At 44.8% G+C, this 26299-nt stretch overlaps 1 protein-coding gene across 3 annotated transcripts; it reads right to left on the minus strand.

Annotated features, from left to right (window-relative positions):
* Nucleotides 1–863: 863 nt before the first annotated feature.
* Nucleotides 864–26290, minus strand: URB2 (URB2 ribosome biogenesis homolog). Of its 3 annotated transcripts, XR_014786770.1 has the most exons (11): nucleotides 26155–26247; nucleotides 24049–24185; nucleotides 22623–22799; nucleotides 17681–21068; nucleotides 15632–15786; nucleotides 13342–13452; nucleotides 11476–11709; nucleotides 9670–9844; nucleotides 8505–8595; nucleotides 7244–7383; nucleotides 864–1926 (listed from the first exon to the last, which is right to left on the minus strand). XR_014786770.1 is itself a non-coding variant. In XM_084828114.1 (10 exons), the coding sequence occupies exons 2-10, from the start codon at nucleotides 24172–24174 to the stop codon at nucleotides 1729–1731; spliced, it is 4620 nt and encodes a 1539-aa protein (XP_084684240.1). In that variant the 5' UTR covers nucleotides 24175–24185; nucleotides 26155–26290; the 3' UTR covers nucleotides 864–1728. The 3 variants fall into 3 exon arrangements, 1 of the variants encoding a protein (XP_084684240.1); XM_084828114.1 differs by lacking the exon at nucleotides 9670–9844 and having other exon boundaries at nucleotides 26155–26290; XR_014786771.1 differs by lacking the exons at nucleotides 8505–8595; nucleotides 9670–9844.
* Between the last annotated feature and the right edge of the window lie 9 nt (nucleotides 26291–26299).

Raw genomic sequence — 26299 nt, forward strand, 5'->3', positions numbered from 1 at the left:
GACAAATAAAGGTTACTCACAATGGTTACTCACCCTGTTCCATTTTTCTTTCACTTCCCCTGGGCCTTCTCCAGCTATGCATTGGTGGGGAAACTGTGATGCTCCAGATGTTATTGAACTGCAACTCCCATCAGCTTCAGTCAGCATGACCAATGATAATGGGAGGTGTAGTTCACCAAATACCTGGACAGTTTCCCCACTCCTGCCTTAAGGCACAGCTGGGAGAGGTGAAAGAAAAGTGGAACAGGGTGGGTAAACATCACCTGAACCTTTATTTGCCACCCATGCTTGGGAGATGTTGAAGTCTCTCTGGATAGCATGGCAGTGTGAGCAGACATCTGCTCACCAGAGGACAACTGCTACTCACAAGCAGTGTGTGTGTGTGTGTGTGTGTGCGCGCGTGCTATAAAACATCAGATATTCTAAGACTATGCACTTTGCTAGTGTCAGTGTTTAATTCAGGGGTGGGGAACCTCAGGCCCAGGGTCCCAATCCAGCCCTCTGGGATTCCCCAGAAGTCACACCTCCTTTCTCCCAACCACCAATCTTTTGGTGGTTTCCTGGGTGTTGTGCAGTTTTTCCCACTCTAAAAGCTTGAAAAGGCTTAGGGCAAGGGCTTAGGTACTCGCAGCAAGATGGCAGTAAGAGCATTAAGCTAAATATGCTGGCATTTTTTGGTCACACCCCTTTTGCCTTTGGCCCTGGACCCCTGGAATGTGGCTTCTCTGAAACCGAATTTGGCCCTTGAAAGAGGTTCTCCAGCCTGGGTTTAGTGCGTAAGAAACACAACTCCATTTTTTAAGTAAAAATTCTTAGGTTTAATAATTAATTAACAGTATCTTACAGTTACAATACAAAACATTGGGGGGGGGGAGATAAAACCAAAATAAATTATTATATATTCATCTGTTCTTTAACATGAAGGACGACCCATCTGCAACAAAAGAAAAGCCACCTTGTTTCTTGAAGATTCTGACTACAGGCAAAATGGAGGACCCTGAACTCTGTACCCAGGAAGTAAGTAGCCAAATCTGGGCCAGTAATATCAAATACGCTTCATGAAACTAGTCTCTACCAGTGGTGTACTGGTTAATTTTGAAGTGCAGGCACTCATCATGGGAGTCCCCACAGCCACGCCCCCAAGGAGAATCCAACTTTGCAGGCAACAGTGTTGACCCATAGCAACAAACCAGTTCTAGAAGTTTCCATCTCCACCAGGAGCAGGTTGTCTGTAAAGCTAATGGGTCTTAATTGCCTGTTCAAGACTAGGCCACTCCAAAATGATTTACATTACAAGGAACACTATATAGTTGTTGGGAACATTCATTTTCTCCTAGCTACTTTGAGGATTGCAGCTAAGCTCACAGGGAACAGGGAAGCCTGAGAGGGGTGGTAGATGATGTCAGCGTCCCTGCTAATATAAAAGTGCTGACACTGTGCCCCTGTGAGCCCTGGCTCCACTTCACCACTGGTCTCTACTCTTGCAGTGCACAAACACTTTAACATTACTTCCTTAAAAAAGAAAAAAAAAAGGAAAAGATTCTGCGTGCAATCCTGAGGATAGTACAGGGCTGTCAGCCACCTATGCAGAGAGCAAGTTCTACATGCTAAAGATGCACACAATCTCTGGACTTCAAACTCAAGTGCCGAGACCCTTAAGAACAAGCAAGTGCTTGTCACCTGAAAAGAGAGTCCTCCATGAGTTTCCAGAACTATAGGAAGGGCTGCTCATGCGGTGTACTTTTCATCCCCTTGCTTTAGAGTTTTGTGATAATGAGTATAATCGCGATACAGCTCCTTCAAGACTTCTCTCACTCCCACTGGTAGAGAGGCATTTAAGAACTTGATATCACGTTCAATGCAAAGATCTAAGATGTGATAAATTCCCTCTGTTAGATGTTTTTTCACAGCTGGGTGCAAAGTCACCTAGGGGGAAACACAAGACTTATTAAAGTTTGTCACCAGTTATTAAATCACATCCCTCCCAAATGGTGAAGAGAAACATTGGTTTATTAATCCACCTGCAGTAGGACATAGATCACTTGTAGGATAACACCCTCTCTCCAATTTTGTTAGATTGATTGAAAAGATCAGCAGTCTTGATACTAAAATGTAGTACACTTTTACTGTTATTTGTATTATTGTCATTGGGTTTTAATTTGCTTTTATTCCTCACTCTAAGCCACCGTGAAAACTTTGTTATAAGGTGGCCTAGACATATGGAAAATAAATATTGCTACATTAAGTTCAGAATACATAATAACCTCCTTTGTTTTACTATAATGTTAATGGTTTCTTTGGCTGTCATCTTTAACATTTATGCTTCTCATAAACTGGCAAAAACTAAGAGATGCTAGATTTCTTAGAGTTCAGCAGTTTGTAGATCCATTTGTAACAAAAAAAATAGAACCCTGAGCTGTGAAGTCCACAGTTCAAATCTTACATTTGTGATGCACTGACTAGGGGGGCTCAAGCAAGTTGCTATCTCTCAAACTCTCTCCGCCCTCCACTGCAATATGGGGATAAATAATACTGACTTGCCTTAACGGGTTGTTGTGAGGATTACTGAAATAAAATGTAAAGTACTGAAAACTTTTTAAAAGGATTTTTATAAATGCTCATTATTATTATTACTATTGCATTAAGGGTAGGAAACATAAGGCCTATAGCAGAGGTGGGCAACTGCAGAGGGTCTGGGGGCCATTTTGCCCCACAGGCCCTCCAGCAGGCTGTACTCCTGTCACTGCCCTGCAGAATTCTGGGGGGCGCCGCTAGTGATGGCAAAAAGACCCACCTACATACTGCTACGGAGTAGTAAATAGGCCAAATATGGCTTGTTCACTTAAATTTGACCTATTTAACGCTCTGTAGGGGTGGCTTCATGGCGTGGGTGGGCAGGCTGCATGTGGCCTGCGAACCATGTGTTGCCTACCCCTGGTCTATAGTCTTCATGCACCCATCATCAAGGTTCCCAGTGCCCCTTGAATTATAATTCTATAGATGTGTCAGTTCAGGGCTGCACAGGCCCAGGGAAAAGACTTGGCTGATCAAACATGGTCTGGGGCCCTCACTTAGATGGGCCACGGCAAACAGACGATAATATGTGAAGCCATCCTTATAAATCCATTGCTTGTTGGTTATATTTCAACTTAGGGTTTTTTTTAACTATATTAAAAACTTTTAATAAAAGTTAAAACAGAAAGGGATGTATTAATAAAGCTATGCAATGACATCTCCAATGAACCACAGCAAACCTTTTCCAAACAGTCAGTTCTGAAAATAGCCCTTGTTATTAGTTCATCCTTCAAATTCAAGTGAATATATCCCATCCAAGCACTCATCATTTTATACTGCAATTTAATCAATATTAAGAACTTGTTCCTCCTTGATAAGACAAGACAGAAGGAGTTCCGCTCATGGATGCTCCCACCAATGGATGTTGGGGGAGGCCACCTTTACCTCCTGAAGCCTCTTGTGCCCCCAAAATTTGCTCTGGTGGGCTGGGGGACCCTCTGGATTGGAGGGGGGGCTGAAGGGGGAGGGGAAATCTGTGAAGATTGCCTTTGCCCTCTCCTTCTGTCAACAGAATCCTCCACTGGATCTCAGTCTTGCCTGTGATAGGAAGGGCTCCTTCTGTTCATGGACACCTAGTTAGGATCCAAACCATCAAATTTACTGGACTAACTTTGCTTTAAGACAATTAATTCCAGCAGACAGGCAGCAATCCTTTAACCACTTACCTGGGAGTAAGCCCCGGTGAACTCAATGGGACTTACTTTTGAGTGAAGGATTGCATTATAAAAGTGCTAAAATGCAAGATATATGCATTCATTATATATGATCCTCTTAAACCAGAAAACCTAAGTCTGCCAGCCATCAAACCAGAAGGCAGACCATATCCACCTGAGCATCAGTTGTTTCTGCCCATCTCCCCCCAAACTGGCACAAACTCTACAGTCAAATGTCAGCCCTGGCAGCAGCATCTGACTCTGAGGCTAGCTTCTGGAGGAGATCATGTTCTGTTCTCTCCCTCCCTTCTGCACTCTGTGTGCTGAAAGCCCAAATTAGCCTCACGCTGCCAGACCTGTCGGATAACATTCCTAGAGTAACAGAAATTAAACTAGAGGCTATCATTAAAATGCAGGCTTTCCCCTCATTTCCTAAGGCAAGTAATAAACTCTCTTCTAATGAGGTGAACTTCTAATCACTATGACAGTGCGTGTGATACAGTAGCAAGGGAGAAGAGAGAGAGAGCTGCCTTCAAAGAATAAAAGGATCAATGTATATCCATCCAAGGCAGCCATGAAACTGTTATTACTGAGAAAACAGACCATCTTTATATGCACCCAGTTAATGGGGTTCGACCAGCTCAGCCTTGACCCCAATTTTGTACCTCATCAACTCTCTCTTTCTGAAAACACTAAGCAGAGACCTCAAAAGCCACCACAAAATCATAACAACTGCCATTCCAATACTAAACATTTGCAGACAGAGACCAAGAAAAATTATTTGGACGTTAGCAATTTCTCCAACAACATCAAAGTAACACCAAAACAGGCTTAGGAAAGAGCCAAGCATACACTGCTGCTGTTAACAGTCTTCTAATCTAAATTGCTTGCAGGACAATTCAAATGGGTTTAGCATGGCCTTCCCACCCCCTTTAAAAAATGCCCTTCAAAACGAAAACTGGAATTCTGCAAAGCAAGAAGCCCATATTTTTCAATTGTAGCTTGAACAAACTGAACAAACTGTAAATTTAAAAAGAGTGAAAACGGTGCAACCACTTATAAGTGAGGCAAATGAGTATTTGCCTCATTTATAAGTGGTAGCAGTGTTTTCCTCACATTATATTGATGTTTTTAATTATAACAGCAAATGGGAAGGAGGGATGGTACTTAGATACTGCTGAGCAATTGATGGATGGATAAAAGCCTACAGTACTGGTGTCAATGGACAGAGACAGAAGTATATGCAGAGTGAAAAGGGGGCACTTCCTTGATCCCTTGACCAGTGTTTGTGCAGAAAGTGCCCCTATATTTTCAGGTTCTTCTGTATTTGTCATTTATCCCAGACATTTACTCTTTCTCAATTACAGCTGCAATATGCAGCATTTCACAGGAACTACCAAACTCTGCATCAAAAATCATATGTTGCTCTCTATGATACAGTCACAGCTTTGCAAATTCCTAGTCCAGAGGTAAGCAATCTGGTGTCTGTAAAGGCTTGGGATGACAATTCCCATCAGCCCCAGACAACATGGCCAATGATAAGTCATTATGGGAGTTGTAGTCCAAAACCTCTTGTGGGGGCCGGGTTGCCTACTTAGTCTGGGACGATCTGTATACAAGTTTGGGAACTATATGATTTGTGTGTTTCTGCGTGGGCTTGCTCCCATTCAAAACTCAAAATTCTCCCTCTAGTTTTTCTTCCCTGGCTTGGGGAAGGGGGGAATGTTGTATCTGGTGTAAACTACAGACTAACTATGCCTGGGTAATGTCCAAAGCATTAGGGAGAGAGACAACAGATTCACCAAGAGAAACTGGAGTTTGCTGAGAAGTAGTTATTTATCATCATTCGAGATCCCAAAGGCAGCTACGATATCAGCAGCAAAGATATAGGTTCAGATATCAGGAACATGCTTCAGGCTTGCACATTCCTCCCTCTCCTCACACATACCAGTTCTCTCCTACAGTTTCTGACTTCTGGGTTACATAGATCTGGCAGACTTACAGATAAGTTTTTCATTGGGGGTGGGATTTGTGCTAATTTGCAAATTCACAAGTGCGCATTAACGCCAATGTGGACTTGCATGCATGCTTTAACTAATGTGTATCATCTAATATGCATTAGCGCATTTGTGCAAGTACACATTAGCGCTAAAGCGAATTAGTGTAAGTTGAATGAAATTCTGGTAAAAAAATCCAATTCCATCAATGAGTGGACGATGGAATGAAAGACACCTGACAATCCGTGAAACACAGATGGACCGGATTTAACAAAATCCCACATTCCCATAATGGCAAACCATGGTTCAGCCAGGATGTCTGAACTCTGAGGTACTTTCTGAAATGCCAGTTGTAGAAGAAAACTTGGAAGCTGTGAAAACTTAGTAGGTGGTTTGTTAACAACCAGAGCCACTGTGGAGATTATTTTTATTAAAATATTATTAATTATAGGGGGTTATTATTAAAAATACCCCCTTCCCTCTCAGAAAAAAAGCTTCCAGTTGATTGATTGGGGCAGCAGTCCTATGCACTTACCTGAGAGCAAACCCCATTGGAGCTTATTTCCAAAGGGACATTTCTTGGTAAATGTGCATAGGACTGAGGTGAGAACCTGGGCTACAACCAAGGATGGGGAGGCAACCAGGCTCATCAGAAGAAAGGCATTTGGATTCCAACAGGTGAGAAAAATAAAGAGGGTAATATCCAATGAAAAATTGACAGCGCAAAGGAATTAAATGTTTTGCTGTACCAGGACTCATTTCCCCAAAATTGCATCATCCAAGGAAACAAATTGGTGCATGTCTGCATACAGTATGTACACTCTGATTCTTAACACACTGCAAGAACATAAGAAGAGCCATGCTGAATCCGACTAAGGGCCCATCTAGTCCAGCATTCTGTTCACACAGCGGACAAGCAGCTGCCTATGAGAAGCCCACAAGCAGGACATGCATGTAACTGCACTCTCCTGCTCATGTTCACCAGTGACTGGTATGGAGAGGCATTCTGCCTCCGATACTGGAGGAAATATATAGCTATCAGGACTGTAGACATTTTCCAGTTTCCATGGCAGCAACTTCTATTAATTTCACTGAAACGTGCTTTGAGGCAAGATGACTGCAACATTTCAGTTGGTTTTCTTTCTGTAAGCGAAGGCAACTCAGTGTGCGGCAGGCACTAGTATCCAAATCAGAATAAAAATCTTGATTGCAAGCTTCTTTTAAAGTTCCAGAATCTTTTTGCAGTCCCTTTATGACAGAGGTAGGCAATTTGTGGCCCTCCAGATTGTTTGGACTACAACTCCCATCAGCCTGAGCCATCATAGCTAATGTTGAGGGATGATGGGAGTTCCAGGTCAAAACATCTGGAGGACCACAAGTTGCCCACCCCCTTTATGAAATTTGATGCACAATAAATACATCATTGTTCTTTTCCCATGTGTCATCTTCATCATATTACCCCCTTTTCTGTTCTTAGAAATAAGTAATAGGTCCTTCAGATAAATAGCTGGTCATTACCTTCTGCAGTTCTATCACATACTGGGCCACCATGAAGGCAGATAACACAGTGAACTCTTCTGTTTTTGCAGCAATGTAAGTATACATCCGCTCCACCAAGTGGGCACACTTCAGTATAACTTCAAATTCGTCGGTGATGCCTTTGAAAACAAAGTTTAAAATCTGAGATTTAAAAAACATTTCTTTTGAGATCTTTTTGTCTTGCAAAAAAAGGAACGAACCAACGCTCATCCTACCACAGCATATTTTCTGCAATTTGATTAAGTGTGAATGAATGAAATCAGGGAAATAAAGGGAATAAAGAGAAATGATCCATTCAAGATGAGATGACATTGTCCAATATTAGCTCCCTCCTGATTTGTACGAAGCAAACTTTAGCTCCATTTATGTACAAAGAGAAACGAACATGACTTCATATGTTCACTGATGGACTGAAGCTACAATCCTATACACACTTACCTGGAAGCAAGTCCCAATGAACTCCGCTTCTGAGCAGACATGTATAGGATTGTGCTGTAAATGGGATAGCAGAGAAACACAAAATGGCGATTGTTTCCAGCTGATTAGTGAATTAGTAAAAATGGCCAAACAGTCCTGCCTGGAATGCAGAAATGAGATATTAGACTGTGTCTTAAAGACTGCATACAATTAAAGTCATAGGTTCCTATCCCAAAATACAGAGAAGCTCTGATATATTCAAGGGATTCTGGCATTAGGGTGGCCAGATGCAAGAGAGGGCAGGGCTCCTGTGCTTTGAAAAGTTGTGTAGAACAGGGAATTTCAGGCCATGTAGCTTGCATGACAAGCTGCACCTGCCAAAACCCCCTCTTCCACACAACTATTAAAGGTGCAGGAGTCTGGGCATCTTTTGCAACTGGCCACCCTATCTTGTGTATGCTGATTTTCCAATTCACTCCAAGATTGGGAATAGATTCATGCATACATTGGGTTTCAAGTACGGGACTACTCCTGCCACTGACATGCATAATGAGTATGCGCCATTGAACTCAATGGGACTTATTTCTGAGTAAACATTGATAGGATTGTGCTGTTAAGAACATAAGAAGAGCCATGCTGAATCAGACCAAGGTTCCATCTAGTCCAGCATTCTGTTCACATACTGGCTGACCAGCTGTCAACCTGTTAAACTTCATGGGCTGGGCTATACATAGCCCAGCCCATTATGCAAAAGCATTTTACACAATGGAGAGAATAGGACCATAGTACAAGATCAGAGTGGGAAAAACAATAAATCTCAGACCTCTGTCTCCTTTCTGTCTCCCTTCATGCATAACTGAAACAACCAGTCTATGGAAACTGTTCAGGAAGGATGGAGCTGCTTTTAGCATCACCTGAAAAGCAATGAAAGAGGGCTCTGCAGCAACCGGACAAATGATAATTTGTATATTAACATGAAAATATATTGGTTATTATACCATAAACCGACGTGGCAAATTGAGATATGCAGAAACCTTTCCAAATATTCAAATCAGATATAAAGAGAGAGTGGAGGCAAGGGTCAAAGTTACACTATTCTGAAGTGTTAGATTTTGAGAAGCCCGCAATAAAGTACAAGTTTTGTACATAAGCAGAAATCATCCACAAGTGCTATCATCTTATATTCTATTTCTAAACTTGAGAAGCAAGTGCCAAAATGGCAGCACTCAGACACAAGAGGTTTACAGACATAAACGCAATGGAGGGGCAAGGGGGGAGAACCCCCAAAGAGGCCCATAAGAGCTCAACAGCACAGAATGTTGAGACACAGAGGAGGAAAACTGACAACTGAGTGGGAGGGGGATGGAATGGAGTGGCTGGAAACAGAGGAAGAGACGCATAGAGATAAAAAGAGTACAAAGACTACCACTTATTGTCTGAATGCATCATTCCTAGTTCACACTAAGAAGTTATTCTAGACCATCCCCATGGATGGAAGTGAGAGGTGCTCATAGAAATCAATAGATAAATCTAATATTTTAATTTAGTTAAGATCAGGTACCAGCGTCTCCACCATCACCCCTAACCCCCAAAAGGTAGCAGCAAAAAGAAGAGTTTCCACTCATTCTGTTCTTATTTAAGTGTGAATTTTTTAAAACTCTGCTGATGCGAATTCCAAAGCAAATGCAGTTCATTTGCCGTACTGCAAGTAGGAAGGGGCTATGGCTAGAGAGAATGGCTTATGACAGCCCTGCAGTGTTGTTCACACCAAATACTGCAAGTTAGGCTCTGATTGGTTTACAACAACCCAGGAGTGTTGTTCAGTAGTATTACATTCCTATTACACTCTGGAGGTTGGACTGAAGCTGAGAGAGTACAAGAACCCTGCAATATGATTTTCACATATTTTTATCTTCACATTCCTTTTATCTTCACATTCCAGGTTGAGCTAAGAGAGTTGTATGCAATAGCCCTGCAGTGTAGCTCACTGTTAATATTGCAGTTCAAAGGTGAGGCTGAGGCTGGTGTAGATTCCTAGTCCCAAACTTCTCTCAGGTTGCAGCAGAAGTCAATCTACTTAAATTGGCCCCTCAGTCTTCTCACAGGCCAAATCATGCTTGCAGAAGCCACATGTTCCATTAATTTGCATGCAGTCTGGTTACACTTTTAAATGATAAAAAACATTTTTGAAAAATCGCACATAAAGAGTAGTGACTTCTGGCTTTGATGCTAACATTTGAGGGGTTTTCAACTGTCTCAGACACAAGCCCAGGTAACACACACACGCACCAGTGCTATGTAGCAACATTTTTTTCCTTCCACTATCAAACTCGGGTGGCTGAGTGCCTCTAAGTTTGGAAGCCAAACAGGGCCACTTAAAAATAAGATAGTGGCTTTCTACATGCTTGGGGTATTCCCTAGGTACACAGAAGTACTGAAGTATGCAAATTATTTTTGTTTTTAAAAGGAAACAAATCCCCAAACCCAGCCTGGCAAAGAGCTGGGAACCTGTGGGACATAAGGAATACTGAGATGTCAGTTGAGGGAGGGGAACCAAATGGAGGGGGAGGAAGAGAAAGAAGAAATTAGCCTGCTCAAGCCTTCCTGGTGCCCTCCAGATGTGTTGGATTATAACTACAACTCCCATCATAATGGGAGTTGTAGTCCAACATATCTGGTGGGCACCAGGTTGGGGAGGGCTGGCTTACAGTATGCTGGGGTTGGGGGTAGTGTAAGAGGGATGTATGCCATGAAGTTAACAATAACCCTCCCCTCTCTGCACTCACTACAGACAAGATGTTACAGGAAGAAGGAAAGGAAAAAGGACACCTTTCCTCTTCTCCAGAACTGCTATCCATCTGGTCTGGCAGCCAACCCCAGGCCTGAGCTCTCTAGCATTGTATGCCACAGCAAATGGAGGCCTCCGGGTAGGGTGGGAAAGAATGTGTCCTTTTCCTCTTCCCTGCTCCTGAAACTCCTTCCCCTTTCCCCCCACAAGGCCTGAACAGCACTATAATGCTCCTGTTCCAAACTTGCTGGAGCCCTGAACAGGAGCCCTGGGTGAGGATACACTGTAGCATTTTGTTGTGGGTCTCACTTGTAAAATGCAAATCCAGTTTGGAAACCATTGTCCTCCGCAGCATTCGGAGATTGTCTGTTCACACTAATTTCTGTTTATGTGCAAGCCAGCTAGACTCAGATCCTTTGCTTATACTGTTTACAGTCATTAATTATGGACTACAGTAAATCCCGGGCTTTAGAGCAGTGTAATTTTTTAAAGCCTAAAGTATACACACAACCCCAGCCTTAAGGCCTTTGATAATAAAAATGCAACATCAAAAGCAGACCTCTTAGATCTCTCTCTCTCTGTGGACTCGATACAGAAATTTCTTTACTGGTGATTAAATCAGGGGCGGGGGGCAGGGAAGCATAATATACACAAAGCATTCACTCAAAACACTGAACTATGGCCCCTGCACATAGAAAGAGATTCAATATTCTGCTACCCATTAGGGTTAAAGCTGCTCAGTTGGGAAGAGCAGAACAGATGGAACCACTAAGAACATAAGAGCCCAGCTGGATCAGAGCAAGGGTTCACCTAGTCCAGCATTCTGTTCACACAGTGGCCAACCAGCTGCCCACGGGAAACCTACAAGCAGGACACGAGTGCAACAGCACCCTCCCGCCCATGTCCCGCAGCAACTGGTGTACATATGCATACTTCCTCTGATACTGGAGGCAGATCCTATTAAAAAACAAAACCAACACCACCAAAAGACATCTCTGTTCATTACCTTAGGGTGGCACTGCAGTATGGAAAACAGAACTTCATGAATCCCGAGGAAGATGCGCCCATAGTCTCTCTGGTCAAGAGGGACAGTCAGAAGGATGTTGAAAACAAGGGTGACATGATGAGGGTTGGAGAGGACCCCTTCTCCTCGCCTTAGCAGGACTGCCACTGCCTCCAGTATAGGCACAACAAGAGTGGGAAGCAGTGCCAGATCTTGAGAGGCCTCTCTGGTTTGCATCTATGGCAGAAGGGAGAAAAAAAGCTGTAGAAAAGGGATTTGTGCACATGCTTTGCCACCATTCCCATGAGCTCCTGCAACGGGGCTTCCAGAAGCATACACGGTTTCCCAAAATTGCAGTAATGCCAGTAAATGCCTGCATATCCACCACCTGTATCTGACATCTAAGCTCTGCCTTTGTCAAAACTTATGCATGTTTTTGGCTGAAGGACATGCTAAAGGGCTGGGGGACACAGGTTGGAAACTGTTCCTGAATGTCCTCCTCTGCTACTGTTTGTAGCCAAAGTTTTCTTAAAGGCACCATGCATATGGCTGCCAATATCAGGGAGGGTGCAGGGCCTGCTCTATAGCCAAACTGTTTGCTAAGAAAGCCTAGAGCCCTTCTGCCTGATCAGTTTTTCGCTAAATAGAAGTTACTTGTTTGTTTTACATGCTCCAGGCGCCTCAAGATTGCACTTCTGAGGCTGCATGTCTGCTGTACAGACACAGGATGAGTTATATTTTGTACCTGGAAAAGCATAATGCATCCCCAGAAAGCACATTTCACAACTGCAACTGCCATTTGCACAAGTGCCACAGGAACTTACTGAACGTGGTGGAGTGGCAAGCGACTTAACTCCCCTGTTGTAAAATCCTAGTGCTGATTTAACTCACCCATTCTGTTAAAAATGTTAAGATGAGAAGCAAGCCTGCATTGCTGCTAGGTTTTATTCTGGCTGTACTGTTATATCGTGGTTTTAAGCTTTCATATTTTATATTGTTTTATGCTGCAACTTGTGGTTTTAATTTTTGTGAACCACCCAGAGAGCTTCAGCTATTGGGTGGTATGAAAATAAATAAATAAATTCTGCCTTCTGCTAGAATTGCCTACCCATGGCCTTCCACTCTGTAAGCCAGGTGTGCTGAACCTCTTTCAACCTAAGGGTTGAATTCCATTTTGGAGACGCTCTTGGGGGCCACATCCTGGTAGTGGGCGGGGTTGAAAGCAAAAGGGGCAGGGCCAATAGTACCTCATTAAACCTCTTACCGCCAGTAACAAAACCTTAGGAGTGGCATTTCAACTTTTTAGAATGCGGAAAAAATGGCACAAAAGCCGTAAAACTACCAAATGACTGGTGATTGGGGGAAAGGGGTCATTGGGGAGAACTTGGAGGGTCAGATTGGGACTGCAGGCAGTCAGGATTTGACCCCTGTGCTTGAGGTTTAGCACTCTTTGTGCAAGCCCTAATGATGGGATGCACACCCAGCCCCATTTAAGCAGAACATTTCAAAGCTGCAGAGTAGTAAGGCAGCTCCCCTCCTTCATGTGCCTACATTTTGTGCGGATTATATTTGGTCGCCTTTTGATTCTTTGGGGACGGAGTGCTACCTCTCTCCTGTAGTGGAACACAAATCTATCCATGTTACAAACACCAAAACAAGACAAAGGAGAGGGGGAATAACAACCAGCGCAGCTTCTCACTTCGCATCTACTACATGTCATAGTAATTTGATATCATGCACCAAGCACAGGACGGGGTCTTGTGGCAGCTTTGTACTTGCACTAAGACTAAAATATGACAGGAGCACATCTTTTTTCAGCAGTGTGGAAACGCTCTAGATCACTCCAGTTCTGATTGCAGAGATACTTACAACTAAAGCCATGATTATCCGGGGACTCGAAAACCAGAACGCTTTCTCTTTCTCTCCACCTAACGGGCAGCCAAGTAGCACTTTGACTAGTGTAACAGCTGACAATACTTCCTGCACAAAAGATAAAGAAAAGCAGTAAAGAGTGATAAAAATGCTCACCAAAGAGTGATAAAAAGAGTGATAAAAATGCTCACCAAAGAGTGATGAAAATGCTCACCAAATCGGAGAAGTGAACAATAGTTAAAGGTGCTAGGAATGCTAGACACACCAAGGTTCCGTGAAAATTAGTGGTTGGGGGGGGGGGGTTGCCATGTAGTTATAATTATTTACTAGACAAACTGCTGGAAGTACACAATTAGGAAAGCCAACATAAGCAGCAGCTTACCAACTCATGCACTTGCCGACAAATAAAATACGTTAGACTTGCTTCCAAACAAGCAAAATGAAGAGCGCAGCTGCAGGTGCAGCCACAAGTTTTCTGGATTAAGTCATTCCTTTTGGCCTGCCCAGCGCAAACTTAAAAGACATTCTGCTATATTTCACAGTGCATCCTGTTCTTCAACAGATATTGGTGCTCAGAACAAAAAGAATATAAGAAGGGTTTGGGTCTTTAAAATAACACGTGGCAAACAAAAATAGGCAGTGATCAGATTGGGCAAGGAGACGACACGGGTTCTGCCACAAAGGCGCTTAGGATAAGTGCCAGAGCTGGCTGGAGGACTGAGGGGGAGAACAAGCCACAGCAATCCCAATCATCTGTCAGGCGTACTGTGGGTTGTTCAGCAAACAACTAATCCACTGCGGCTTATTCATAGGGTGGCTTAGCATGAAGTGAGAACCCGCCCAACATCATTAAAAAGTAGAGCAAGTGATCTGGCAGCTTTAATCAACAGTGGAAGAGCAAAGAGGAAGTATTAAGTTTGTGCGCACACACAAAGCCAGCTGTACTATTTGGCAATGCAGCTACCCTAACTTTTGATACTGTGCATGAAATTATGGCTGGTCCTAAGAATTAAAAGAGCAACATCTAGAAGATTCAAAATTGCACATCCATCTCATAATCAGAAGGTACTAAATTTCAACCTCAAGGAATTTCATCCGTTTTTTGTTGCCTACTTGCTGGCACCAGGTGTCAGCACTTATGGAGAAGTTCACAGAACATGCTAACCCACACTCTGTGGTTGAGTGTGGGTTGTTTTGAACTGTGACTGTTTGCTGAACCGTGAGTTAGCGTGTTGTCTGAAAGCAGCCAGGGTGGCTTGTTAACCATGCAGTGTGGTTTATCTTCTTGAAGAAACCACCTTAAGAACCCATGGTTTGTTGTTAGGTTGTTCAGGGCAGTTAACAAGCCACACTGCATGGTTAACAAGCCATCCTGGGTGTGTTCAGACAACACAATAATCCACCAGGTGGAAAAAGTGCTGCATTCAGATAACACACTAACATATGGTTCAACAAACAACCCATGGTTCAAAATAACCCACACTCAACCACCGAGAGTGGGTTGTTTTGAACCGTGGGTTGTTAACTGAACCATGGGTCAGCATGTTGTCTGAATGCAGCAACCACTGAATGTGAATTAGCATGTTGTATGAATAGGCCCTAGAGTAATGGATTTGAACAAGAGCAGCCTTCCATGACCTGGTGCCCTCCCCATGTGTCAGACTACAGCTGCCATCATTGCCAGTCAACCCCATACTGGCTGGGGATGATGGGAATTGTAATCAGATACATCAGGGATGTGCCTAGTCAGGGAAAGCTGGACTAGAGACAGCCTGGTTCAATTCCCCACTTAGACTGTTTACAAATGAAAGGCTTGGGTGCTTTCGGGATACAGCCATAGCTCCACGGGCAGAGCACATGCTTTGCACTCAGAAGCTCCCTGATTTGATTCCCAGCATCAGTATGTGAAAAGGACCTTGAGCAGAAAGGCCAAGAAAGACCTTAGAGAGCAAGCAGTGCAAAGGAGAATAGAAAACACTGGCAAGATAGTCTGATTCAGTAGAAGTCAGCCTATTGGTTTGCATCCAATCTTTATCTAACCTAAGCCCCATGCATTTCACTGGGTCTACTCTAACATGCTATATGACTCAATATGTTCACAGAGGTAAATTTCAATGCTACATATTGCGGTGTCTCCTCTCTGCATAGGGTAGTAAGAAAGCGCTTGCTAACATATGGGGGCAATGTAATGTTAGGGGAGCGAGTTGGATGGGGGTAAGGGCTAAGCACCGCTGATCCATATGAGAAGTTTAAAAGAGAAGTAAATAAAACTAAATTTGCCCCCTACTTCTGGATTTTGTTTCCAAACATTGCCAACGTCTAGTCCCTCCAGCACCAGCCTCAACATGGCGCAAAAGTCATCAGTGGTGCAATTCTCCACCAGCTGGGCGGTCAATTCTGTCAGCTGCTCTTCTATGTCTTGGATCAATTGTACTCCCAGACCTGCAATAAATAGTTCAAGAGAAGCATTCACCCAAACTGTTTAGGCCCATAGAATAGTGTTAGATGCTGCACCATTAAGAATAAATTTCAAAAGAATTTTGTATGCTTCTTAATGCTTTTCGGGCACAGAACAACTTCCTTCACACCCACCACAGAAAGCTACACTGAATAGTAATCAAATATTTTAAATCTTTCATCTCTCTCTCTCTCTCACACACACACACACACACACACACACCCTTCCACCAGACAACATAACACCCCCTTTCCTGGATAGGGGCCCCTTTCCTTTCAGAGGCCTAATAGTCAGGGAAAGCATGAAAGGCCCAAATTCTCCCGCCGCATGAAATTCATGTTGAAATCTCCAACAGTTCCTGTCAATATGTTTGTTAACCAGTACAATACAGAGGCAGAATTTTGCACAGTGAAGTGGTTATGCGACAGGGCAGGCAATACAATACAAGGTGGCCTTTCCCTCCTTATTTAGTGCTGTCAACTAGGCAGACTGCTGCCATTGCCTCACAGCCATCCTGTGCCACTCTCTACTTCCCCCTCAGCCAGCATAAAGCCTGTTCTGGGAAAGAGGAAGGTGAAGAGGAGAACCGGAAGAAATATACTACATACTCAGTAGAGAGATCCCACCACATAATATCTCTGGTAATCAGCTAGCTGTGAGGCAACTTGGAGGGCCCAGAGAAGCCAGACTGCAATCAGCCAAGGGCTGGCTGTGGACCATAAGTTACTAGCTGCTGGCTATCTTTTAAAGTAGGCCCTCCAGATTTTGGATCACCGTGAGCCATGCTGGCCAAAACATCTGGAGGGCCACAGGTTGCCCACTTGTTTTAAAAGAAATGAGAATCCCATATGGATCTAAAACTAGAACTAAAAATATCCACAATTTTGTACGTGGTGTGATTTTGGCAAACTAGGCCTAGTTTATTTATACCATTTGCTTATGTCAGAGGTCCCCAACCTTTTTCGGTCAGTGGGCACATTTGGAATTTTGAGTGTGTGTTGTGGGCAGTCTCACAAAATGGTTGCCATGGTGGGGGCCTTGCTGATTCATCCCAGAAGGCAAACTGGATAGACTAAAAGAAAAGTAACTTGCCCAAGAACCTAAGTACAAGGCAAAGGTGGGGTCTGAGCTTTAACACACAAAATCACTGTTTAGAACTCAAATAAAGATGGTACTGGAAGGCAGCCCTTCACTCTGCAGCATGCCAGCCTCTCGGTTAAATAATAATAATTAAACAATTTTAAGAAATAAAACAAAAATTAGAAGGGTCAGGGAGCCTAGTGGGAGCCAAGAGTGGTGTCCCACGGGCACCACATGGGAGACTTTAGGCTTACTTAATGTGGATTAACATTGTCATTAGGAGGAACTGGGCTTCAACACGCTAGGGGTGGGGAAGGTAAGACATGGGCAAAATGTATTTAGAGGGATATGACTTAGGAGTCATGAGGTTAACTTCATCAGGAAGTTAACCTGATGGAAGAACTACCACTCCCTGCCTGCTGAAGACCCACCCACATTCCCTCTATTTGGAAGAATTTAGCGGAAGGCAGCCATGTTTCTTCACTGTCGCCTCACAACCATGGGGGGCAGGAACTAGCTTCATTTTATAAAAGGCATATTTGCAAGTTCAAGATTTTCCAGATTCCTATAGGTCTCCAAGTAGCTCCCAGTGTCTGCATTAGTGGACATAACCTGCAGTCTGTGATGTAACTACAATCATGTTGAGCTTTTAGGCAGTGGGGCTACAGGAACAGGTGCCAGGACGTCTTCTATAAGGGAGACACCATTAAGATATGCCAATGCTGAACATTCAGCTTTTTCAGCAGTATCTCCGCAATAACCTTCAGCATGGACATCAAGTCTCTCCTAAATCCTTACCTGCAAGTAGTTTTCTGATGGCGCTAAATACGGCAGCAGAAGTGGCTTGTGCAGGATACAACTCTGGCATGGAACAGAAGACAGTTAAGAACTGCAATGCAGAGCGAAGGAATCGGATATTGCCCCCAGCCAAGTCAAGTTCTCTCAGTATCTGAATGTAAAAGCTTTGGTATAACTGAGTGTGAGAAAGGCATTGGTATGTGCTTGGCTCCGGTGGACTTTGGGGCTCATTCTCCTGAGTCCCAAGGACTGCTGAATGTGCACAAGAGGAATCTGCTTTCAGAAGCGTCATTATGCATGGAATAAATGCTAAAGGCAATGGACGGCCTTTTGTGCTGTTTCTAAGGCAGAACTGGACAGCTGCTCCCGTCTGCAGCACTGCCTGTTTAAGCAAAATAGGCAGCGTTCTGGCAGCCTGGAGTTTTCCATGCTTCTGCTGGAGGTGCAAAGTCAGAACATGACATTGTGCAGTTAGCGCCACTAAAAGAAGTTGATTGGCTGCCGGGCTCCAATGCTCAGAGTGCACAGCCCTGGCTGCACACGGCTTGCACATTGCTAGGAAAGACATGAACTTTTCCAGGTTCAGTTTCACACTCTGCCTCCTCTCAAGAGTGATCTGAAGATAGTGCTCCAAAAAGATTTGGATCCCATGAAGAAATTCGTCCCAAGGAGCAGCCATTGAGTCACTGGCCAAAGTCTCGCAGACCGCAAACATGGAGGTGAGGACAGCTTCGAGGACATCGCTGGCATGCAAAACCTTGAAGGATGCATTTGCATTTCTGCTGGTCTGCAGGCATGCAAGGAGGTAGAAGCAGGTTGCCAGGAACTTTGAAGACAAGTCCTTGCTGCAAGCAACATTTGCTCTGGTATTGACAGCCAAAGATACTAGTAAAAGGAAGCACCGTGTGTGGTCCAAAGGAAAGAGGCTGTCCAGATTCAACGCTGAAATTATCTCTAGCAAATCCAAAAGTCTTTTGATGTGCTCTTCTTCCAAGGCAACATATGATCTCCCTTTCACTAATGATAGTATATTCTGAGCAACTTCCTCCATCACCATCCAGCATATGGAAGGATCATCACTAGGCCCTACGCTGGCTACATGACCAGAAGAGACAACTTCATACCATGGAATGCCTTCTGCCGACAGCCGGTGAAGAGGCTGATCAACAACATTATGAACTGTAGAGTATAGCAGACAAGCACACTGCTGAATGATATGGCTTACAAAAGACGAGTGCAGTACCCGCATTTCTGGGAGAACAGGACTGCACAGCAAGTCTTTAGACACCTTTCCAACTGTGATTAAGGAAGCGTCATCATCACCAAGAGTTTGCTGTGTCTGGTCTGCCAACAGTGTCTTCAGGAGTGTATCTGCAACATACAGGGCATCGCTCACAGAAAGGTAGGGGAACAGGACAGGAAGATTGGAGACTACTAGATGCCAATGTGCAGTTGGGTAAGTCAGACTAGTTATGGTGCTTGCATTGCCATCCCAGGGTTCGGGCTCTTCTCCATTCATGCAAGACCTTCCAGAGCGAAGGATGAAGGCTACAGCATCTTGCAAAGTCTGGTGTGACAGCTCTGTCTGAGAACTGGTGTGCATCAACATCTTCTTCATATTCTGAAGCACCAGCCATTCCATGCAGTATCTACTCACTGACTGGGAGCAGGTCAGAAGTTTTGTTATCTTCTCCCAGCATTGTGCGTCCAAACCGGGGAGAACACCTGAGAAGTCCCAGCAATCAACAGGAGAATCAGCAAGAGCAAAGGCAGTTTTGGTTACTGGGGAGGCATACTGTCTGCAATTTAAACTAAACAGGGTATCGGTCGCTACCCAGGTGCAAGCAAGGAGAAGGGCCGAGTCCCCGACTTTCTCCGCCCAAAGCTCCAGTTTGGCTTCTCCTGCCTGGCAATCCTTCAGCAGATCGAACAAAGTTTGGATGACCTCTCTTTGCATTGTCTCCAGCAGCTTCTGAGTCCGATGCACAACAGGCAATGGGGTGGAATCATCTAAGCTCCTCATGTGGAACAGAACACAATGCAGCAATGTGCTCATGGACTGAAGCTTCATGGCCATCTCAGGATCTCCTTTGACATCAGGAATAATGAAAGTGTGACATTTTTCCAAGATGAGAGAGACCATGTCCAGAATCTGATTGGGTGGCAGATCTAGAAGGCATTCGCAGAGCTTGGCCCTGATGCTGGCCGGCAGAATCGGGAGCCTTAGTTCTTCTGCAGCAGGACGACAGATAACAGACAGGACCTCTTCAAAGAGTTTTTGGAACTGCCGCAGCTTGGTGTAAGTGTGGAAGAGAGCGCCGATGAGAGCCTCTTGGGCCTTTTTTGCGCGGGGCTCAGAGACTTCCATGTCGATCCAAGCTGAGGCCACTAAGTCATCCAAGTCGGGTTCCACAATCAAGTGGTTTAAAGAGATCAAGGCCTTGAGACACCGAAACCAGGCAGGGATGGCCGCCTGAGACCGATTCAGCAGCACCTGGGCCAACTGGCGGTAAAAGTGAAACTGAACCGCCTTGTGCCGAATCTTATCAGCAGCAACATTATAGACGCCACTGCTCAGCACTGAGTTCAGAAGCTGCTCAGCTGCTAGGAGCTCTGAGATCCATTCTGATGGAGAAAGATGGCTGTTCCAAAGATCCCCTTGCAGGCAAGAAATCCCAAGGCATCCAAAGAGTCTGGTGAGCATGTGAAAACAGAGCAGGTGGTTTTCGGCCTTACTGTAGGACTCTAAAAAAAATTTAAAGAGCAGAGGCACTGAAGTGGCTACCACTTTCCCATGAAGAGACGGTTGACAAAAATTAGCATCCCCTAATGCAGTCTGGATTGTGCTGGCTGGCAGCAGCATATTTTTCAAGGCCCCTTTCTTGGTGTTGGGGGGCTCCTTCTCTGGCATCAGCTCTTCTCTATAGGATGACAAGAGTTCTGGCTGGAAAACAGCAGCCCTCAACAACGTCTCAATATGGTTGCGGATCTCCCTGCTCAGATGCTGGCGTCGGCTGCCACCTTCTGCCTGTGCCCACATCCCAGTGGTGAGCAAATGTCTCAGGAGCAGGCATGGCTGGAGCAGGTGTTTGGTCACTTGTCCAAATACACGATTGGCATTGGCTTGCTGCCTCTGAATCAGAAGGTACTGCCCAAAGGTCAGTTGGAGGATGTCAAGCAACTGGGAAGACACAGAATCTTCAGACGACAGCTGCCAACATGCTAGACGTGACAACTTACTTAGAAGATCCACCAACAGCTCAAATTTTGCAGTATAGACGAGAGAGAGGGGAAGAAGGGAAAGGATGCTGCTGCAACAGCTTAGCACTGTGCCCACGTTCTTCAATGTTTTTTGAGTGTAAGAAACGGAAAGCTGTTCATTGATGACCTGAAGAATAAACAAGAAACAAAGTAAAATTCATTGTCCTTGTTCTACGCAGGAATTATATTCTAAAGGAGAGCAGGTTGGATCCAGGCTTAGCCGTGCTTACAGTAGACCTACTGAAATCAATAGGACAAGTCAGTCACAACTAGGAATGGATGAGAAATTCATTCCATTGCGATTTTTATGTGAATGCACCAAATTTGCACCTCCTGAGCCAATACGTGAGCCAGGGCAGACCTCAACTGCTATGTGGGAAGGAAGAAGGAGAAAGGGAGACAGGAGCAGGCCAAGAGACATCAGGACCTGCTCCAGCTGGCCTGCCCCCTACCCCAAAGGACCAGTGGACTGAGATCAACAGCCCCACGGGAAGGAACTTCAGATGCTGGCTCCTGCTCAAGAGGAGCTGGCTGTGCGCTTCAGCTTTGTTTCCGGGCCGTGTGGTTCTTGCTGTATCTGCTGTATTTTATAAATATCGTAAGCCATTTTAAGGACTGTAGTTAAAAAGTAGGAAATAACTCTACTAACCAAATAAACAAATAATACTGAGTTGCCAACTGAAATCTGTGCTTTTCCAAGCTTAGTGATGCAGTTCATCGGGAAAAAAACTGCACAAAGAATGTGCATATTAATGGAAAGTGCAAATAAAATGCACATCCTAGAGAAAAATGCACACAAAACCGCATTATGTCAATAGAAAGTACTTTGAAAAATGCATATGTTTGAAAAATGCGCACAGAAATGCATATATTTTGAGGGAAGTGCCCAAAGCACATGCAAATTTACACGTGGACTTAAAAAAACACAATATGCAAACTTATGCAAAATCAGGACAGGAACAAGCTTAAACCTGAAAATCCAACAATCTCAGAAAGAACAAAACTGACAGATCTGTCCATAGAAACATACGAAGGTGCCTTACAGTGAATCAGTCCTTTGGTCTATCTAGCCTAGTATTGTCAGCACTGACTGGGGTTTCAGGCCGGAATTTTTCCAAACCTACCTAGAGATGCCAGAAATTGAACCTAGGACCTTCCACATGCAAGGCACGTACTCTGCCACTGAGCCACGGCTCCTCCCATATGCTTCCCATATACATCTGGTTGGCCACTGTGGGATCAGAATACTGGACTAGATAGGCCTTTGGTCTGATCCAGCAGGGCTCTTCTTCAGTTCTTATATCTACACATTCCGGTTCAGATGATCAGCGGGGAAAAGCCACGATGGCTTCTGTTGCCCACCCCGCGTGTGCCGCTTGTGCGCCCACCTGCCATTTCCCTAATTACCCTTGCTGCAGTGCAGGTTGCTGTGCTGTCCGGACCTGGCGAGGTGCATGGTGGAGGTGGCCTCCAAACCATGGCTTCGTGTAGGGGTTATGGGATGGTTTAGATGCCACCCCAGCTTCACACCTCACCAGGTTTGGATGACACAGCAAACTGCACTGTGGCAAAGGTAATTAGGGAAATTCCAGGGGTGTGAGCAGCACACATGAGGGAGGGCAACTGATCATCCGAACCTGATTTTCCTCCACTGATCATCCGAACCCAGCCGCTGAATTACCTGTGCAATTGAAAAACGTAGGGTGATAGTTTTTCCATCCTTGAAAAGATTCTGTAGTTTTCTGCTATGAAGGATGTTGTCCAGGTACATCCAAAGTTTCTCAACAATTTCATCTGGCAATTCAAGCTTCTTGTTGTAACAGGAAACCAGGGTATGACTCACCCAATCCAGTAAGACCTATGTTCCCAAAATATATACACATACAAATTAATAATAACTATTTTGTATCCTCTAAAGATAGCTGTGGGGGAAGAGGGGAGAGAGAAAGTCGTTGCCTCCCTGTATGCTGCCTAGATGGAAGACTGCTTAGAAACCATATGCAAGCTGCTCTGAGTCTTAGGAAGAGCTGTGAAGAATACAAGTTTAATAATAAATCAAAACAATTCCAGTATTGGGATTCAAGAGAATCCATGGCCAAAATGGACAATGATTCTAATACTGAACTAACTGCTCTCAGCTGCTTGTGCATGTTTACTTGCTTAAGAAAAACGAAACTGCTTTTATCTGCGGAACAGTGTCTGGACACTGTTTGCCTTCACAAACTGCCATGGCTACAAATCTTATAGTCTGGACAACAAGGGCACCCTACAACTGAAGCACAACAGCCAAAAAGGCCCTGGCTAACTTCAGAAGGTGAGGGCATCCTGAGAAGGCCCTCCAAATAAGACCTTAACACACAGGCAGTTACACTGAGTGGATGGGGTGTGTTGAGGTATAAATGCCTTCCCTTCTGTGCAGAAAGGACCACAATTCTGCCCCCTGCCCCGCCCCCAGACACATATACAAGCTATACTCTTTGACCATCCACACATGGCTCCTGGGTACATCAACGGAAAAGCAGAATATACATCTAATTCAAAAAAAGAAAAAAAACCCAGTTATTTTATAAGCAGACTTACACTAAGTATACTGCTGTAAGGGATATGGCGGTGTCATCCAGCTTTGCAAATAAATCTACAATATTCACAAGTTCACAAAAAATGTACATAGCCCACCTGCCCACACATACTTCAGTTGTATGTGACATGATGGGGAGGTTTAGATAACATGCTAACCCACACTCAGTGGTTGTTGAACCGTGGGTTGTTTGTTGAACTGTGGTTAGTGTGTTGTCTGAACATCCGCTGGGTAGCTTGTTAACCATACAGTGTGGCTTATTTTCTTGAAAAACCCACCTTGAGAACCCATGGTTTGACGTCGGGTTGTTCAGGGTGGTCAACAAGCCATACTTCATGGCTAACAAGCCACCCTGCGGATATTCAGACAACATGATAACCCATGGTTCAACAACGACCTACACTCAACCACAGAGTGTGGGTTAGCGTATTGTCTGAACGGCCCAAGTGGCAGCCTGGGGGGGAAAGCCACCTATACCAAAAAACAATGTGAAACATCATTTGGGGAAAACTTTAAGAAAATACATTACTTGTTCTTTGTTTGGAAGAAAACACTGATGAGAAATCCATGCAAACTGAGCTAACTTGAGTTTGTCCTCCCAAGATGTCTTTGTGCTTTTCAGCTTCAGGTGAATACCAGAGTAAATTGCAGCCATGGAAATAGTATCTAAAACAAAACAAAAAAATGTTAGAAGGTTCATTTGAAATATGCCTTAATTGTGCTACTAATCTATAATTTATTCTTACAACACAAGTGCTTGTTTAAAGTAGTTCTGTATATTGATCTATGGTAGAGATCAGTGATATAAGGGTGCACATGCATACGTTTATTGCTCGATCCAAAGATCATTGTAAAAGAGGGTGCACGTACATTTTAAAGAAAAAAATTGGCTCGCCCAGTGCATCTGATCCCAGCAAACCATAAGCCATGTGACACCCACTGTTCAGTCTCTGATAACCTGCCATCCTCCACCCACTTTCCTTGCAACTGAGCCCAATGACAGAAGCAATGGTGCCACAGCCTGCATTACACATGCTGCATCACTGCGAGAGATTCTCCTGCACTGCAACATGTTTTCTTTTCCAATATACTTCGTTTCACGTTTTTGGTTTAGTGCTAAATCAGGAGCGTGGGACATTCTTGTGCGGATACTTCCTAAGCCTTTGTCCAAAATAACGAAGACACATGATCAGTTGGTGACAACTCTAATCTCTGCAGGTATGAGCATGCAAGTGTTGCCCTAAGGCAGCTGTCCACAACCTGGTGCCATCCAAATGTCATGGCCTATAACTATCCCCTGGCTGGGGATGGTGGGAATCTAAGTTCCAACACATCTGGAGGGCACCAGGTTGGGAAAGGCTGCCCTAAAATATTGGCCTAGTCAACAGCACACCTCATCTCTACATTCAGTAGCATGCAGCTGAGTCTATGATTACTCTGCATGTCCAGTTCTGTTCTCCCTGTTCGGGGTACTAAATGTCATACCTTCCCCCAACACAGAAGCGGCTAGGTTCAGGCCTACCAAAATTACCCCTCATTCCCTGAGATCAATGCAGGCAACACTCCAAACAGGTCTGAGGTGGCTCATAGCTTTCACTGGGGCTCACTCATAGAATCATAGTAGTGTTGGAAGGGGCCTATAAGACCATTGAGTCCTGCCCCCTGCTCAATGAAGCAATCCAAGTCAGAGCATCCCTGACAGATGGCCGTCCAGCCTCATCTTGAATGCCTCCAGTGTGGGAGAGCCCACCACCTCCCTAGGTAATGGGTTCCATTGTCATATTGCTCTAACAGTCAGGACGTTTTTCCTGATGTTCAGCTGAAATCTGGCTTCCTGTCACTTGAGTCCATTATTCCGTGTTCTGCACTCTGGGATGATGGAGAAGAGATCCTGGCCTTCCTCTCTGTGACAACCTTTGAAGGACTTGAAGAGCGCTATCATATCTCCCCTCAGTCTTCTCTTCGCAAGGCTAAACATGCCCAGTTCTTTCAGTTTCTCCTCATAGGGCTTTGTTTCCAGTCCCCTGATCATCTTTGTTGCAGTGAGCAACAGCAACTGAAAGCACAGACCACCCCAATGTGCCAATCTTAAACATCAGAACTATGACGCAAGTTTTGCACTTTAGCATCTGCAGCTTTCCTTCCCCTCACCACGTCCCCTCTGTACCACACTAAACATCAAGACGCATGAATTCCAGAGCAAGACGCAGGCCTTCCAGGGAAACTTGAACTTTGCCACTTCTCTCTCTCATTTACATGGAACAAAGTACTTTGCCACGGATCCCGCATAATCGAGGGGCTCACACGTGTTCTTCAGGCTGCAGTCCTAGGCACCCTAACTTAGGGGCAAGTTCCTCTGAACCCGGTGAGAGCTACTCAGGGGTAAACGTGCACAGAATATGGTTGCACCCACCTTCCCCAACTAGGCGCCCTCCAGATGGGTTGGACTACAACTCCCAGCATCTCCAACCGGCTGGGGGTGCTGGGAGTTGTAGTCCAACCCATATGGAGGGCGCCTAGTTGGGGAAGCCTGGCCTGCACATCGATGGCAACTTTACACGTGTCTCCGCTAGTTCGCACACACGTCGGCCCCTGCGTCGAACACACCAACAGTCTCCCCCGCCCAACGACTCACGCGGCGGCGGCGGCGGCGGCGGCGGCGGCTCTCGCGCTCATCGGCAGCTCCTCGCCTCCGCGCTCCTCGCCAGGCGCTGGCTCCGCCCCCTTCGCGCACGTGCTTCTTCTTCCGGCACATCCTCCTCCTTCTCCGCGTAACCTTT

This window comes from Heloderma suspectum, chromosome 1 (assembly GCF_057233095.1).
Source record: "Heloderma suspectum isolate Gila_16-S chromosome 1, 16-S_ref, whole genome shotgun sequence".
Lineage (NCBI taxonomy): Eukaryota > Metazoa > Chordata > Lepidosauria > Squamata > Helodermatidae > Heloderma > Heloderma suspectum.

What these genes read in the sequence shown, in the direction of transcription:
- URB2 (XM_084828114.1), bottom strand. Translation starts at nt 24,174, where the DNA reads ATGGCTGCAATTTACTCTGGTATTCACCTGAAGCTGAAAAGCACAAAG. An exon ending in TACGTTTTTCAATTGCACAG is followed by an intron (nt 21,069 to 22,622) that starts GTAATTCAGCGG and finishes TTTATTCTTCAG; the next exon opens with GTCATCAATGAACAGCTTTC. An exon ending in GAGACAGAAAGGAGACAGAG is followed by an intron (nt 7,384 to 8,504) that starts GTCTGAGATTTA and finishes TTGTTTTCAAAG; the next exon opens with GCATCACCGACGAATTTGAA.